We start from the raw sequence: 12,887 nt of genomic DNA, 5'->3' as shown, positions 1-12,887 counted from the left end.
GGGTGCTGAACAAGGATGCTCTGGCTGATGGCTGCTTATCCATCACTGTCACAGCACTGGCTCTGATGAGGAGCTGGGTTTGCCTTTCTCCATTAAGTAGATGCTAATTTGCATTTATTTAAAAATAACAGAGCTTTCAATCTCTTTGTTAACATTGGAGCAGCAATGCTTCTGTGTTGTCAGCCCAGAGATATCCCTGATGCGTCCCTGTCCAGGGCTGGGCACGGAGCCCAGCTAGGATCCCTGGGGCTAGGATCCCCAGGGAGATGTGTGCAATGTGGGACAGGCAGATACATACAATTGCTGAGTTGTCAGTATCCTGGCTGCTGTGTGTCCCCTGGGTAACAGCCCTGCTCCTCTCTGTGCTCCAAGACTTCCAGGGGTGGGGAGAAACAGGGGTGAATTTTTCAGGGATGGTGGGTGGGGGGGACTCAGTGTCGCTGTGGGCTGCAGAAGGGTCACAGAAGGGATCTGAAGCATCTCTGGAGCCTCCTTGGAGCATCCTGGAGAGTTCTTTCCCAGGTGGAGGCTCAGAGCTGCTCCCCAAGCTACAGACAAGACTCCAGTAGGTTCTGCAGGTTAAGGCAGTGAAATCCCTATGGAATCCATCTTTTGGAGCCCCGTGGCTTAACGACCACAATGCTTCAAGCAGTGACATAGATGTACCTCATGTCCTTCAGGCTGGGCACCCATCCCCTACCCAGCCCTGCACCCAGGTGCACCAGACACGGTCGTGGCTGCAGAGGAGCAGGCACAGCTCTGCCCATCCACTCATGGATGACATCTGTCTCTGCTTCCCCAGAACTCCAAAATCTGTTTGCCCTTGTTCCACCTGCTGGGAGATTCCTGAGGAGCCCATGTTGGGCTGTGAATCCCAGGTGTGTGCATGAGCACCCTATGTGCTTTCACTGACATGGCATGCCTGGATCTGTGATTCCATGCATGGCCATGCATCCAAACACACTCATACATGCCCAGGTGCACACATGTATATTCATCCCACCTAAATATGTACCCAGGTGAGCAGCAGCTCCATGGACATGTGGCCCTGAACCCCCAGAATGACGTCACCCCACTTCCATGTGGGCTGCCACTAAAATAGCAATGAGCTTTGGCTTATTGAGGACAAGGGTGATGGCAAACCTCTGTCTTGAGTGTTCATGGAGGCCAGGCCTTGAATCAAAGGAAATTATAAAGAAATAATAACAAAAGAAATAAAGAAACAAATGACAAAGAAAAATAATAAAATAAAGGGAAACAATAAAACAAGCAAAGGTAAACCTAAGAAATCCCTGAGACTTCATATATAAAAAAAAAAAAAAAATCAGGGGAAAAAAAAGCTCTTTGAGGAGAATCACTTCAAATTGGCTATTTATCGGTGCAGCATCCCGCTGGGAGGTTTCCATGGCTACCTGGCAGCCAGCAGCCGGGGCGGCAGCATGCCAGCCCCATGTGCCTTGCCGCGTGTCCCCGCGGTTCCCCTGGCCACCAACCTTTGTGCTGCACTGGCCGCGCCTGATGCTGCCGGTGTGGAGCGAACATCGTCCTCAGCCCTGCCGTGAGCTGCTACCCTTGAAGGCCAGATCCTGAGGATTGGTACCCACCTGGGGGGATGCCCAAAGGACTAGATGCTGGCACTGGAGGCACGGTGGGAAGGGGGTGTCTTTGTAGAACCCCCTGTGCAGTTCGGGAGCAGAGCTGAACCCCCATCTGGGAGGGAGGGAGGGATGCCCCAAGGCATTTCTGCTGCCCAGAGGAGCACCGAGTTCCTCCTTTACCCCTGGAAACCTCATTGCTCTTCTCTCCACCCCAAGAAGTCCTGGAATGTGGTGGGGAGCGGGGCTGTCATCCAGAGGACATGCTGTCACCACCCTGGAGGAGCTGAGCCCTCTCCTTCCCACTCACCAACTGTGGTTTGAGGCAGATGGTTGGGAAACCTTTGGGAAGAGTCTTTTGAAGCCTTGTGCTCTCCCTTTGGGGATGCTGCTGCTGCTGGCTTTGGAGGAATAATGTGCAGGAGCTAGAGAGTTCCCATGTCGCATAGATCCCTTCCATGACCCCGAAGGACCATCTCAAAAGCAGCCTCTCTCCATGGGACCCCCATTCCCCCTTCTGGGTGCACCCATGGGCCATGACAAGGGGACGCTGATTGACCCTGACCCCTAATGAAGGTGCCGAGAAACTTCTCATCTGCCCCAGAACTGCTGGAAGGCAGAACACTGAGACACCTCTTCCCAGGAACACGGTGCTCCATCCTGCTCTTCCTGTGTCACCAAAGCTGCCTGGTTCCTGACCTGTCCCATGTCCCCCGCCTCATCTGCCACCCACCTGGGGGCATGGGTGTGTTAGGGGCAGAGGAAAAACCCCTCCACTCCTCCTGTTATCTCCAAAGCAGGGGTGGACCCCTGCCTCTGGGTGATGGGAAGGGGAATGAGGGAATTTGGGACTTCTGGGCTCAGTTGGCACACAGTACTACCCCAGGACTGGATGCCTTGGTGCTCCCATGCTCTTTTCCACAGGCAGCAATGTGAGAGCTGGGAAGGGCTCAGGGGTGGCAACAAGGATCAACAAAACCCTGAGCATGTTTGGAATAAAGAATCAGTGGAGGGAGTCAGGTCTGGGTCCTTGGTATGGGGGAAGATTATGGGGATGGTCCACAGGCTATGGTACCTTGTGGAGCCTTGGGAGAATCCTTATGATTCCTGACAGTTCCCAGTATCAGGGTCTGATCCTGCAGCCCTGCTTAAATCCCTGTTTCCCACTGCCTGTGTGCTGTGTCCCTCCCAGTACAGCCAAGGTATGGAAGCTGCCACCCAGAGAATAGCACCACAGGGATGTTTTCCCATATTTTGGGCTTGGAGACACATCATACTATGGGAGGATGGAGAAATTTGAGGGAAAATAAAAAGTGAGGATGGAAAGTAGGAGCAGAGTGTCTCCCCATGCCCCTTAGTGTCCATGAGCACCTCATTCTCCTGGCTCAGCACTGGGAAGGTCACCCGCGTGATGTCCCGAGTGCGATAGAGCCGGAGGGTCCCTGTCCCCTCCCGAACCCAGCTGACAGATGTGACCAGGCAGGGGACACTGGCACAGGCTGGAGGGCAGGTTCAGTGGCAAGTGCTGGATAGGGCTGCAGGAGCTGGCACCAGCCACCCTCCCTCTTCCCTGTCAATCCCAGGGGCCTGCAGGCTGAGGGAGCTGTGGGTGGGGGGGCTGTAGGCTGGGGGGATGCTGAGAGCAGCTTATGATGGTGTGAAACAACCCTGGAGAAGGTGGCTGACTCCCATCTCTTCCTCTTCCTCCTCCCTTTCCCCTTCCCTTTTCCCTTCCCCTTCCTCTTTTCTCTTCTTTCCTCTTCCTTATTGCTTTTCCCCTCTCCCCTTCACCTTCTTTTCCCTTCTTTACTCTTTTTTCCTCTTCTCTCTTCCCCTTTTATCTTCCCCTTTCCCTTTTTTTCCCTTCACCATCCTTTCTATTTCTCTTCTTTCCCCTTCCCTCTCCAAATCCCATTTCCAAAGCCAAGGAAAGCCCTCGTCTCCTCAGGCTACCCAAGCCCCTTCCTGTGATGCTCAGAAGCTCCATCCCAGCTCCAGCATTTTCCTAACCAGCAGCACCAAACCTGGATGGCTCCAGCATGGGACGGGCTGGCACTGGTGACAGCATTGCACCAGTGTGGGATGTGGGATGTAGTGTATATATTGCACCCCAACAGGCCCCAAACAACTCCCTTAAATACACATAGGGTGTTTCTCCCTGTTCTGCCCCCATCATAGGTGAGCTGTTGGACCTGTGGACACAGGGAATAATTTTCTGGTTCACTGTGAATTTATTTCCTTTTTTTTTTTCATTGAGAACATCTTGTACCGACATTGCAATGAAAACAAGGCTCCAGGTTCCTCTGTGTGCTTTTTTTCTGTTCTTTATCTGTTCCCAGGATAAATGTCAATGGAAATGGAAAAGCTTTTCTCTCTGTTTTGCTGTTTTCTTCCTTCCCTGAAAGACTCCTCAGATTTGTGAGGAAAAATGGTGGAAAAATCAGAAAGGGGAAAAAAATCCCCAAAACTTGCTGAAATTGAACTTTCTCATGGTTATGTCTATGTATGTGGCAGGACCAGGAGAGATTAAACAGATATTTAGATGGGGCAATTGTGGATGTATTTTAGTGGGAGCTTGGCAGTGGTGGGGAACTGTTGGACTTGGTGGTCTTTGAGGGCTTTTCCAACCTTAATGATTCTGTGATTCCATGATTCAAAGTAGGAAAGTGTACCATGGCCATCCCAGGAAGCTGGACTGGGTGCCTTCAGAGGATGGAAAGTATCTCCTTGCATGCACAGCAAGACAGCTCACGGCTCTGAGTGTGATGTAGAGCCCATTTGTAGGGAAGGTATTCAAGGAGCAAATTGCTTTGTATCAGCAAATACATCTCCATTAGCGCTGGAATTGGTATCCTGCACAATGCGTACTCGAGGACAAAGCCTGGCTATTCAGAGCTCACAGAATTCAATCCTGTTGCTGAGGAGTATCAGCAGAAAGCAGAGCAAGGCTCGTTTCGTATTCACGCTGCAAATATTGGTATGAAACCACGGAGATGGAACACTGCCTACGGAACACTGGCATCACTCCCCTCTCCCAGCAGTAAATAAAGACACGCAGCCCATGTTGGTGTCCAGTGCAGGATTCCCAGCAGCTCCAGCAAAGAGAAACAAGAGAGATTTTTAGGAGACATTGTGTCAGGACTTAAGACTGTTGTCATGTCTCCCAGGACCCTCTCCCTCCAGCCAGGAAGTCAGGCTAAGGTGCCCACATCAGATGTACCTGGAGAAAGTTTCTTGGCGGACCTCACTGGCCATCACCGGGGCCTCACTCCTGTTAGATGGATCAATGAAGCCCTGGTTTGACCAGCTTTGTAGCAGGAGATTGGACCAGGAAAGGCCATGCTCTATAGCAACCCCGCTAGACAGGTAATGTTAGAGGGAGGGGATGGGCTGCTGCAGCCAGCATGCCCTCCACCAGGCACATTCCTTCTACTGCCCACAGGTTGGAGGGGGCTACCCAGAGATGTCTATCCAGAGATGTCTACCCAGAGATGCCCATCCAGTGATGCCCACCCAGCAATGTCCACACAGCAGTGCCCACTCAGAAATATCTTATGTCCTTCCAAGAAAGAATTAGCAGGCATTTATTTAAAAAAACAAAACAAACAAACAAAAAAAAAAAAAAAAAAAAACCACCCAAAAAACCAAACACCAAACTCAACCTCAAACTGAGCATTTTTAATGAAACACACCAAAATATTTCAGGAGCAGCAGAAGCATTCCATCAGGCTTTTTCCAATTCTCAGCCAATGTGACATTCCTGGGGCTTCACACACTGTGCTGCCATTTGCAGAAGGACTCTGAGATGCTCCTTGGATATGGGGCAGAGTTTTCCCTTGAGGAGAAAATAGCAGAGAGAGATGTGGAGCTGAGAAAAACATGTCTCCTAAATACCAGGAATGACATTTGGAGAGGAGAATAAGAATGGAGAGAGCTAGGCATCGCACTGACCACATGGAAGGAGTCCCAGGGGGTGGAGCAGGTGGGATGGCGAGGATACATGTGGATGTGGCACTTGGGTCCATAGTGCAGCGGAGGACTTGGCAGAAGTGGGGGAATGGTTGGATTTGATGGTATCAGAGGGCTTTTCCCCTACAAATTCCATGATTCCATTGTAATATGCAGGCATGATGGTCCTTGCCTGGCATCTGGAGATGGATGGTTCCTTCTAGTGGTCCTTGCACCCAAGTCTGCTCTGATCTTCTCAGATGGTTCTTGTCTGGGGACTACTACAAGACATTTTTGGGATTGGACATTTTTTGGGATAAACAAGTATGGGAACCAGGTATCTGGGAAGGAGGGGACTCCTTGTAGATGTCTTCATGCCAAGATGATGGGGGTTAGCAGCTCACTGGGTGTGGGATGGCCCACACATGGCAGCCACCCTACTCCCACCATCCACCACTGCCACTGCAGAGTACAGGCACCAAGTTGCTCACCAGACACTTTGGTGGGAGAAGAGGAATGAATGCTGGAATGGCTCCCAGTCCTCAGAGCATCCCATGGTGCCCCACAGCAGGTTCTCTTTCCAAAGAAGTGCAGGATATGAGCTCAGCTAGATGATGAAAACCTAAGTCATTCAACCTGAGACTCAGGGTGGAAATAGGGATTAAATTAAAGTGTTGGTCGTTAAAATAATCTCAAATTAGTCCCAGCTCTACTTTCAGCCCTTGGGGGAAAATTTGGGCAAGTAATTGCAGGTCTGGGCCTCAGTTTTGCCTTGCAGACAACAAAGGCAGAGGATCTTGTGCAACTGATACAAACCACTGCCTATATCTGTAGAACATGGGGATATTAATTCTGGTGAATTTGACAGGAACTGATGTGATTTGAGTGCTAATCCCTTAATATCTATTGCTGCTGGTGGATTCACAATGGAGCAGGGAAGCAGCAGCCCATCTTCGGTGACTTTAAAGCACATTCCTCCCTTGCCCATAGGCAAATGATGCTGAAGAGATGAAGGTCTGCAAGGCTAGTGAAGAGCAACCAAAATAGCTCTTTTTGGTGCAAAATCTCAAAACACTAAGCCAAGTTCCCAGTTTGTGAGTGTGGATTGGGCCTGTGGTGCAGAGGGATGCAGTGGAGCTTGCAGACCCCAGACATGCTCCTGGATTCACCTATGTGGCTGTGCTGGCTCCAAACAAAGGTCCATGGCTCTGTGTTGCCAATGGCCCAGAGATGCTGAGGGCAAGGGAAAGAGCAGGGCATGGGCATGCACCTTTGTTAGCAGCAGGCAGTGGAATTCAGGGTACCCCTGGCATGTTTATTGGCAACACCAAGCTCTGTGGTGTAGTCACCATGCTGTAGGGAAGGGATGGTATTGAGGGGGACCTGGACAGGCTGAAGAGGGAATGCTGTGCCAGCCTCATGAAATTCAACAAAGCTAAGTGCAAGGTCTGGTACCCGAGTTGGGGTAATCCCAAGCACAAAGAATGGGTGGAGAATGGATTGAGAGCAGCCCCAGGGAGAAGGACTTGAGGGTGTTCATGGATAAAAAGCTCAGGATGCCCTGGCCATGTACACTGACAGCCCAGATACTCCCTGTGTCCTGGGCTGATCCCCAGGACTGTGGGCATCAGGTAAGGAAGGGATTCTTCTGCTCTGCTCTGCTGAGACCTTTCCTGCAGTGCTGCTTCCAGCTCTGGGGCCCAAGGAGGGCATGAAGCTGCTGGAGGGAGTCCAGAGGAGGCAGTGGAGATTCTATGAGGACTGGAATACATCTGCTACCTATGGCTGAGAAAGTTGGAAGTGCTAAGCCTGAAGAAGTCTCTGGGGAAACATTAGAGCCCATTCCATTGCCTAGAGGAGATCCAGGAGACCTGGAGAGGGACGTTGGACAATGGCCTGGAGTGACAGGACAATGGGGAATGGCTTTGGTCTGACAGACAGCAGGTTAGATGGGATACTGGGAAGAAATTATTGGCTGTGAGGATGGTGAGACCCTGGCACAGGTTGCCCAGAAAAGCAGTGGCTGCTCCATCCCTGGAAGCATTTAAGACTGGATGGGGCTTGGAGAAACCTGTCTAGTGGAAAATGTCTCTGCCCATGGCAGCGGAGTGGAACTGGAAGAGCTTCAAATGTCCCTTCCAACCCAAACCATTCCATGGTTCTATGATCCTGAGTCAAGGCCTTCATCCACTGGATGATCTCCTCACAGTCTTTGTCCAAGACCTGGCCCTAGAAGCTTCACATTTTGTCTCTAGTGCTTGCACTGGAAGAAGTTGAAATGCTTAAATAATTTTGAAAACTTGGGTTGCTGCTGCTCCTTCTTTATTCCCTCTCCTTGTGCCAGGAGGTGTGAGGTTTCGTAGAAACCTCTGACCCAAGTTCAGTGTAGGGTGGGTGTCCTTCCCCAGGGTCCCTCTTGGGAGTGTAGCTCACATGCATTGGGTCATTGACTGGAAAGCACAGGGCAGTGCTGGCACTGCAGCAACTTTTACACTTCTCCAGCCACTCTCTGACACTCTCCCACCCTGCTGATGGCTCACACTGCCAGGCCTCAGCCCATGGGGCCCAGGACAGGAGATCAGCAAGTTCAAGCTGGGGACCACCCATGTGGCTGGGACTGTTTACAGGGCGTCTACTCTCTGGCAGGGACCTGTTTGCGGGCCAGTGCTATCCAATATTATAGAATCACAGAACTCTGATTTGGAAAAGCCCTCTGAGACCATTGAGTACAACCATTTCCCAGCACTGCCAAGCCCACCACTAAACCATGTCCCCAGGGGTCACATTCACGTGCCTTTTGAATCCCCCCAGGCATGGTGCCTGCAGTGCTTGATAACCATACTGGGGAAGAAATTGTGCCTTATATCAATCCAAACCTCTCCTGAAAAGCTTGAGGCCATTTCCTCTTACAGAAGAGGAAATATATTGCTCAGTGCTGCTCAGTGCCCTTAGGAAAGCAACCTGCCTGTGGACCGAGTGTTGCCTAGTGCAGCTCAATACCCCAGGGAACCTGTGGGATCAGTGCTGCCCAGTAGGGCTCTGTGCTGCCGATGCCACCGGGGCAGTAGCAGCACACGGTGCACGGGGCTTGCGGTCCCAGCAGGGCCGGAGGCGCCGGGTGGGACGGCTGCCCCCGCGGAGAGAAAGCGTAGGGTAGGGCCCGTGGCCAATCTCTAGACAAAGGCAGCTGCTCCCCGGCGCGGTGCGGCGCACGGGCGAGGCCGGGCGCGGCCCGGGGTGGGCGGTGGCGGGCGGCAGGTGCGGCCCCTTCGGCCCCTCCGCGGAGCGGCTCGGCCCCCGCCCAGCCCCGCGGAGCCGCAGCAGCGCCGTCAATCAGCGTCGCCCCCGCTCCGTCCTCCCCTCCCGCACGCCTCGGCGCGCTGCATCGGGCTCGGTGACAGCAGCGAGCTGAGCGCGGCGGGAGTCTCCGCTCCCAGCCAGCACCGAGAATCGGGCGCGGCGGCGGCGGGGCTGGGAGGGCTGCCGAAGCATGCAGAGCCATGGGCCAGGGCTGCGGACACTCCATCCTCTGCCGGAGCCAGCCGTACCAGGCGGCCGCATCTGATATGTGAGTTCCCTCCCGCCGGCACCGGGGATGGGGGACCACGCCGAGAGGGAGGGATGCTCCGGGAGTGATGCTGGGCAGAGGACCGAAGGAAACGTCAGGGACGCAGGGAAAAGTTCCTCCTGCCTGACAGCTGTCAAGGAGGGGGTGGCAGGGAAATGACAAGGGGCTGCGACCCCTCCCTCTTCCCCACTTGCCACCTATGTTAGCCTTGGGGCAGGTCATCTCTGGTGTTTCTGTGCCAGAGGGCTGATGTGAACTCAATCTCCCTGTTTCCCTATTCACCCTCATCCCATGATGATTTCTTGCAAGGGTGGAAGGCTCCTGGCCCAGTGGTGGGCTGCAGGGGGGTCCGGGTGACTTTGTGAAATTCAGGTCAGGTCTCTGAATTGTGGTTTCGGCAGCTTCACACAGGGCAAGAGAAGCCACCCCCTGCACATCCACCCACTCACCAAACTGATTTGGGGGTCACGGTGTCACAGTGCCTCTCTGTATATGGTGAGGTGGGAATGGGGCTCCAGGGGTCATGGTGGTCTCATGCTGCAGCAGACACGAGGGGCTTTGTGTGAGAGTGTGGATGACCTTGCTGAGGGATGACAGTGCTCCCTGGAAGCAGTGAAGGGTGATGCTCTGAAGAGCCCACGTGGGAAGAGGGGCTGAGCTGGCTAACGGGAAGCTTGCAGTGTCTCAATTCCCACTGCCCACAGGCTTGTCTGGGGCTGGCAGAGACCCTCATCTCTGTGCACACGCATGTGCAGTGCTCATGAGGCTCCACAGCTGCTGGGGAGCAGGCTATGCACAGGCAGTTCACAATACATGGGTGCTCTGGTTCCTGGGTACCAAGAAATCTGGGGTGCTCCCGATCCCTTTTTCCCCTACTCCAGTGGGAGCAGATCCCACATTGCCAGAGGGTGAGCTGAACCACAGGAAAGACATACAGGTCTAGGGTGAAAAGGAGGAAGGCTTCACAGTGCTTGGATTCCTTTGTCTGGCAGTGCCAGCTTCACATGCTCAGGCTCTGGCTGAACTGCCAGGACCACCAGAACTAGGAAGCATGTGCTGCACTGGGATGTGCCCAGGAGCAGTTTTGGTCTCCTAGAGCAGGTGCTTTTGGTGATGACAGGACTATTGGGGTGCAGGGAAGCTTCCATCCACTCCTGCCCCAGCGCTACACATTCCCCTCATCGGGTTTTCTCGTCTTCATGAGTTGACCTTCGGATGAGAACTTTGTCCCTCTCCATAGAAAATACCCTCCAGCATATCTCTTGCCTACACGCAATGTGTGGCTTGGATCTGTCTTCCCAAGGCCCCAAGAGGTGCTGATCCTCCTACGCTTTCATGGGTGCTGGGTCTGTCTCTGCAGGCAGCATCCTTCCCTCAGCACTCCTGGCTCACTCCCTGGTGCTGTGTGTGCTTTGTTCCCTGCAGAGATCCTTCCCTGGTGCTGCCTGAACATGTGCAGCAAAACCTTTTGCTTTTCTTTAAGCAAAACACACAAAGGTCTTGAAATGCCATGCGATCCCCATGTTCCCTCCTGCCTCTGCTGCTGTTTAAAGGCTTTTTGAAAAAGTAGATGACAGAAAAGATTGGTGTAGCTGGGTTGGCTGTGCCCCTCAAGCTGCCCCAGGCAGGCGAGGTAGGAATGGTGAGTCCAACTGCTTTCCCCTTTTAGCCAGGATATGTCCTTCAGAGATATTTGTCCCTGTTCCTGTAAACCCCAAGGGGTGTACAGAGGTGGAAAAGCTTCTCAAGAGTTGTCAGAGGATGATGCCCTCGGCCCTGCAGTGCTCTCTGGAGGGGTTGCAGTGTCGAGGTCAGCGCTGTGGGGAGGGGTGCTGCCTGCTCCCTGCCTCCACTCCAGCCCTGCGGTGTTCAATGCTGGCTGACAGTGCTGCGTGAGGCTGGGATCCAGTGGTGGCCCAGCTCTCCCATGTGCATGGTGCATTTTTTGCGAGGGGATGCAGGTGCAGCATTATCCAGGTCACGTTTTAACCCATTTCCTCCTTGTCTCCCCGCCGGGAAGTGTGTTCCCGGGTGGGTGGACGCTGACCTGGTTAGAGGTGGGTGGGGTGTCAGGGTGCCTGGAGCTGCTGCTGTCACAGCATCTGACAACAGCCGGGGCTGGTGAAGAAACTACTGGGCTCTGCGGATGGAAAACACAGAGGAGATGCAGCTCTGAGCATCTCTGCAGGAAGGATCCAGCTCAGCGGAGGCTGGGAGGGGTCAGGGCTTCCTTCAGGGCACAACACTGTCTGGGGTGCAGGGGCGTGAGCTGGGCTCAGCCACCCTTTGGAAGCCTTGGAGCACCTGCAAAGGTGATGCAGGCTGTCAAACCCCCTGGAGAACCCCCCCAGACCCTTAATGGTTATTGCTAGTCCCTGGGCTGCATGTGTAAAGTGCCATGGAAAATACCCTCTCCATCACTCCATTGTCCTGTCTGCCCGGGATGGCTCTGCTCCCTCCCAGGCACTCGCTTGCCAGGGAAGTGGGTTCAGTGGAATGAGGTTAACCTGATCCCCTGTTGTTGGGGTTCTTAGGTGATGTTGTCTGGGTTTTTTCAAAGCCTCAGGCTCTTCCTGCCCTTGTAACTGGGGCCCTTCAGGGTCACCCATCTGCCTGGGCACCCAGCCCTGGAGCCTGGAGGTGCCTGGCAGGGAAAATAGAGGGGAAACTCCTGGTTGCATGCTTCCTGCATTCTGCATATGCCAGGAGCTTCCCAGCACCCTGTACCCGTCCATGGGAGGTTTCCAGGGTGAGCAAGGAATTTCCCCTCCATCACGCAGGGAGCATCTCCCCCGACCATCTTCAGCTTCAGAATAGCCAGTTGTTTGGCAGCATTGGGAATTGGGCCACATTCTGGCTCTGTTAGTGAGGACCCTCACCAAGTGTGCCCTGGCCATCATCTACAGCAGAACCCTGCATATCCCCTGTGGGCTGTGCTGCTTTGGGGGCTCTGGGAGGCTAAGCATCCATCTAGGGCTAGAATGCAGGATTCCCCAGGGGTACTGGTGGATGCAGCTGAAATTTCTGGGAATCTCTCTTTCCTCCTGCTCCCCTCTGACTCTGGTCCTTGCTTTTGCTTTTGTCTCATTCCCAGCTCCCACGTGGCTCAGCAGAAGCTGTGCTGGGCTGCAGACAGAAATGCCAGGAGAGCCCGGAGCTGCCTGGGACTTTCTGCCTGTCCAGCTTTCTCCTGTCGTCCTTAATGGATTGGCCTGCCTGGGGGATGGGGAGTGAGTTGGATAGTGAGTGTTGGGAGATGCTTTGTTTGCCACCATGGCTCCATCTGCACAGCAGCAGCAGCATCAGCATCATCAGGGTCAGGCTGTGAAAAGGCTGCTGAGTTTGGGCAGCAGGCAGCCTGAAGCTCAGATCCTGAGGTGTCAGGGGTGGGTGAGGGGTCTCACCTCCTTTGCAGCAATGGGCAATGACAGCAAGATTTGATGTTTGAGGGGTTGGAGCCTAAACTGCGGGATGGTTGGTTTGGGTTTGAAAGAACCTTAAAGCCCATCCAGTTCCTATGTCCCTGCCATGGGTAGGGACACCTTCCACTGCACCAGGTTGTTCCTCATCCAATCTGGCCTTGTAGGAAGATCTACAAAGGTGTGAGAAGGTGTTTGGAAACACCTTGTAGGAATCTGTCCCCAAACCTTGTCATGCACACAGCACCCTCGGGGAATGGACCAGTAGGGCAGCCTATGGGACTTGCTGAGTGTTGGGTCAGGAGTGTGCCTGAGGCTGGCTATTTGGCGGCAGCAGCCCTTGGTCCTCTCCTGTCC

The 12,887-nt window shown here is 53.7% G+C and overlaps 1 protein-coding gene across 1 annotated transcript in view; it reads left to right on the top strand.

Annotated features, from left to right (window-relative positions):
• The first annotated feature begins 9,043 nt into the window (after window positions 1-9,043).
• The window catches only part of PDE2A (phosphodiesterase 2A), a 38,764-nt gene continuing 34,920 nt past the window's right edge, over window positions 9,044-12,887 (top strand). The window contains exon 1 of the mRNA XM_062511829.1: window positions 9,044-9,111. Coding sequence (XP_062367813.1) covers window positions 9,044-9,111 — 68 coding nt within the window. The remainder of the gene's footprint in view (window positions 9,112-12,887) is intronic.

The sequence above is a fragment of the Cinclus cinclus genome, chromosome 2, assembly GCF_963662255.1.
Source record: "Cinclus cinclus chromosome 2, bCinCin1.1, whole genome shotgun sequence".
Taxonomy (NCBI): Eukaryota; Metazoa; Chordata; class Aves; order Passeriformes; family Cinclidae; genus Cinclus; species Cinclus cinclus.
This window is presented reverse-complemented; position numbering and strand designations above follow the sequence as displayed.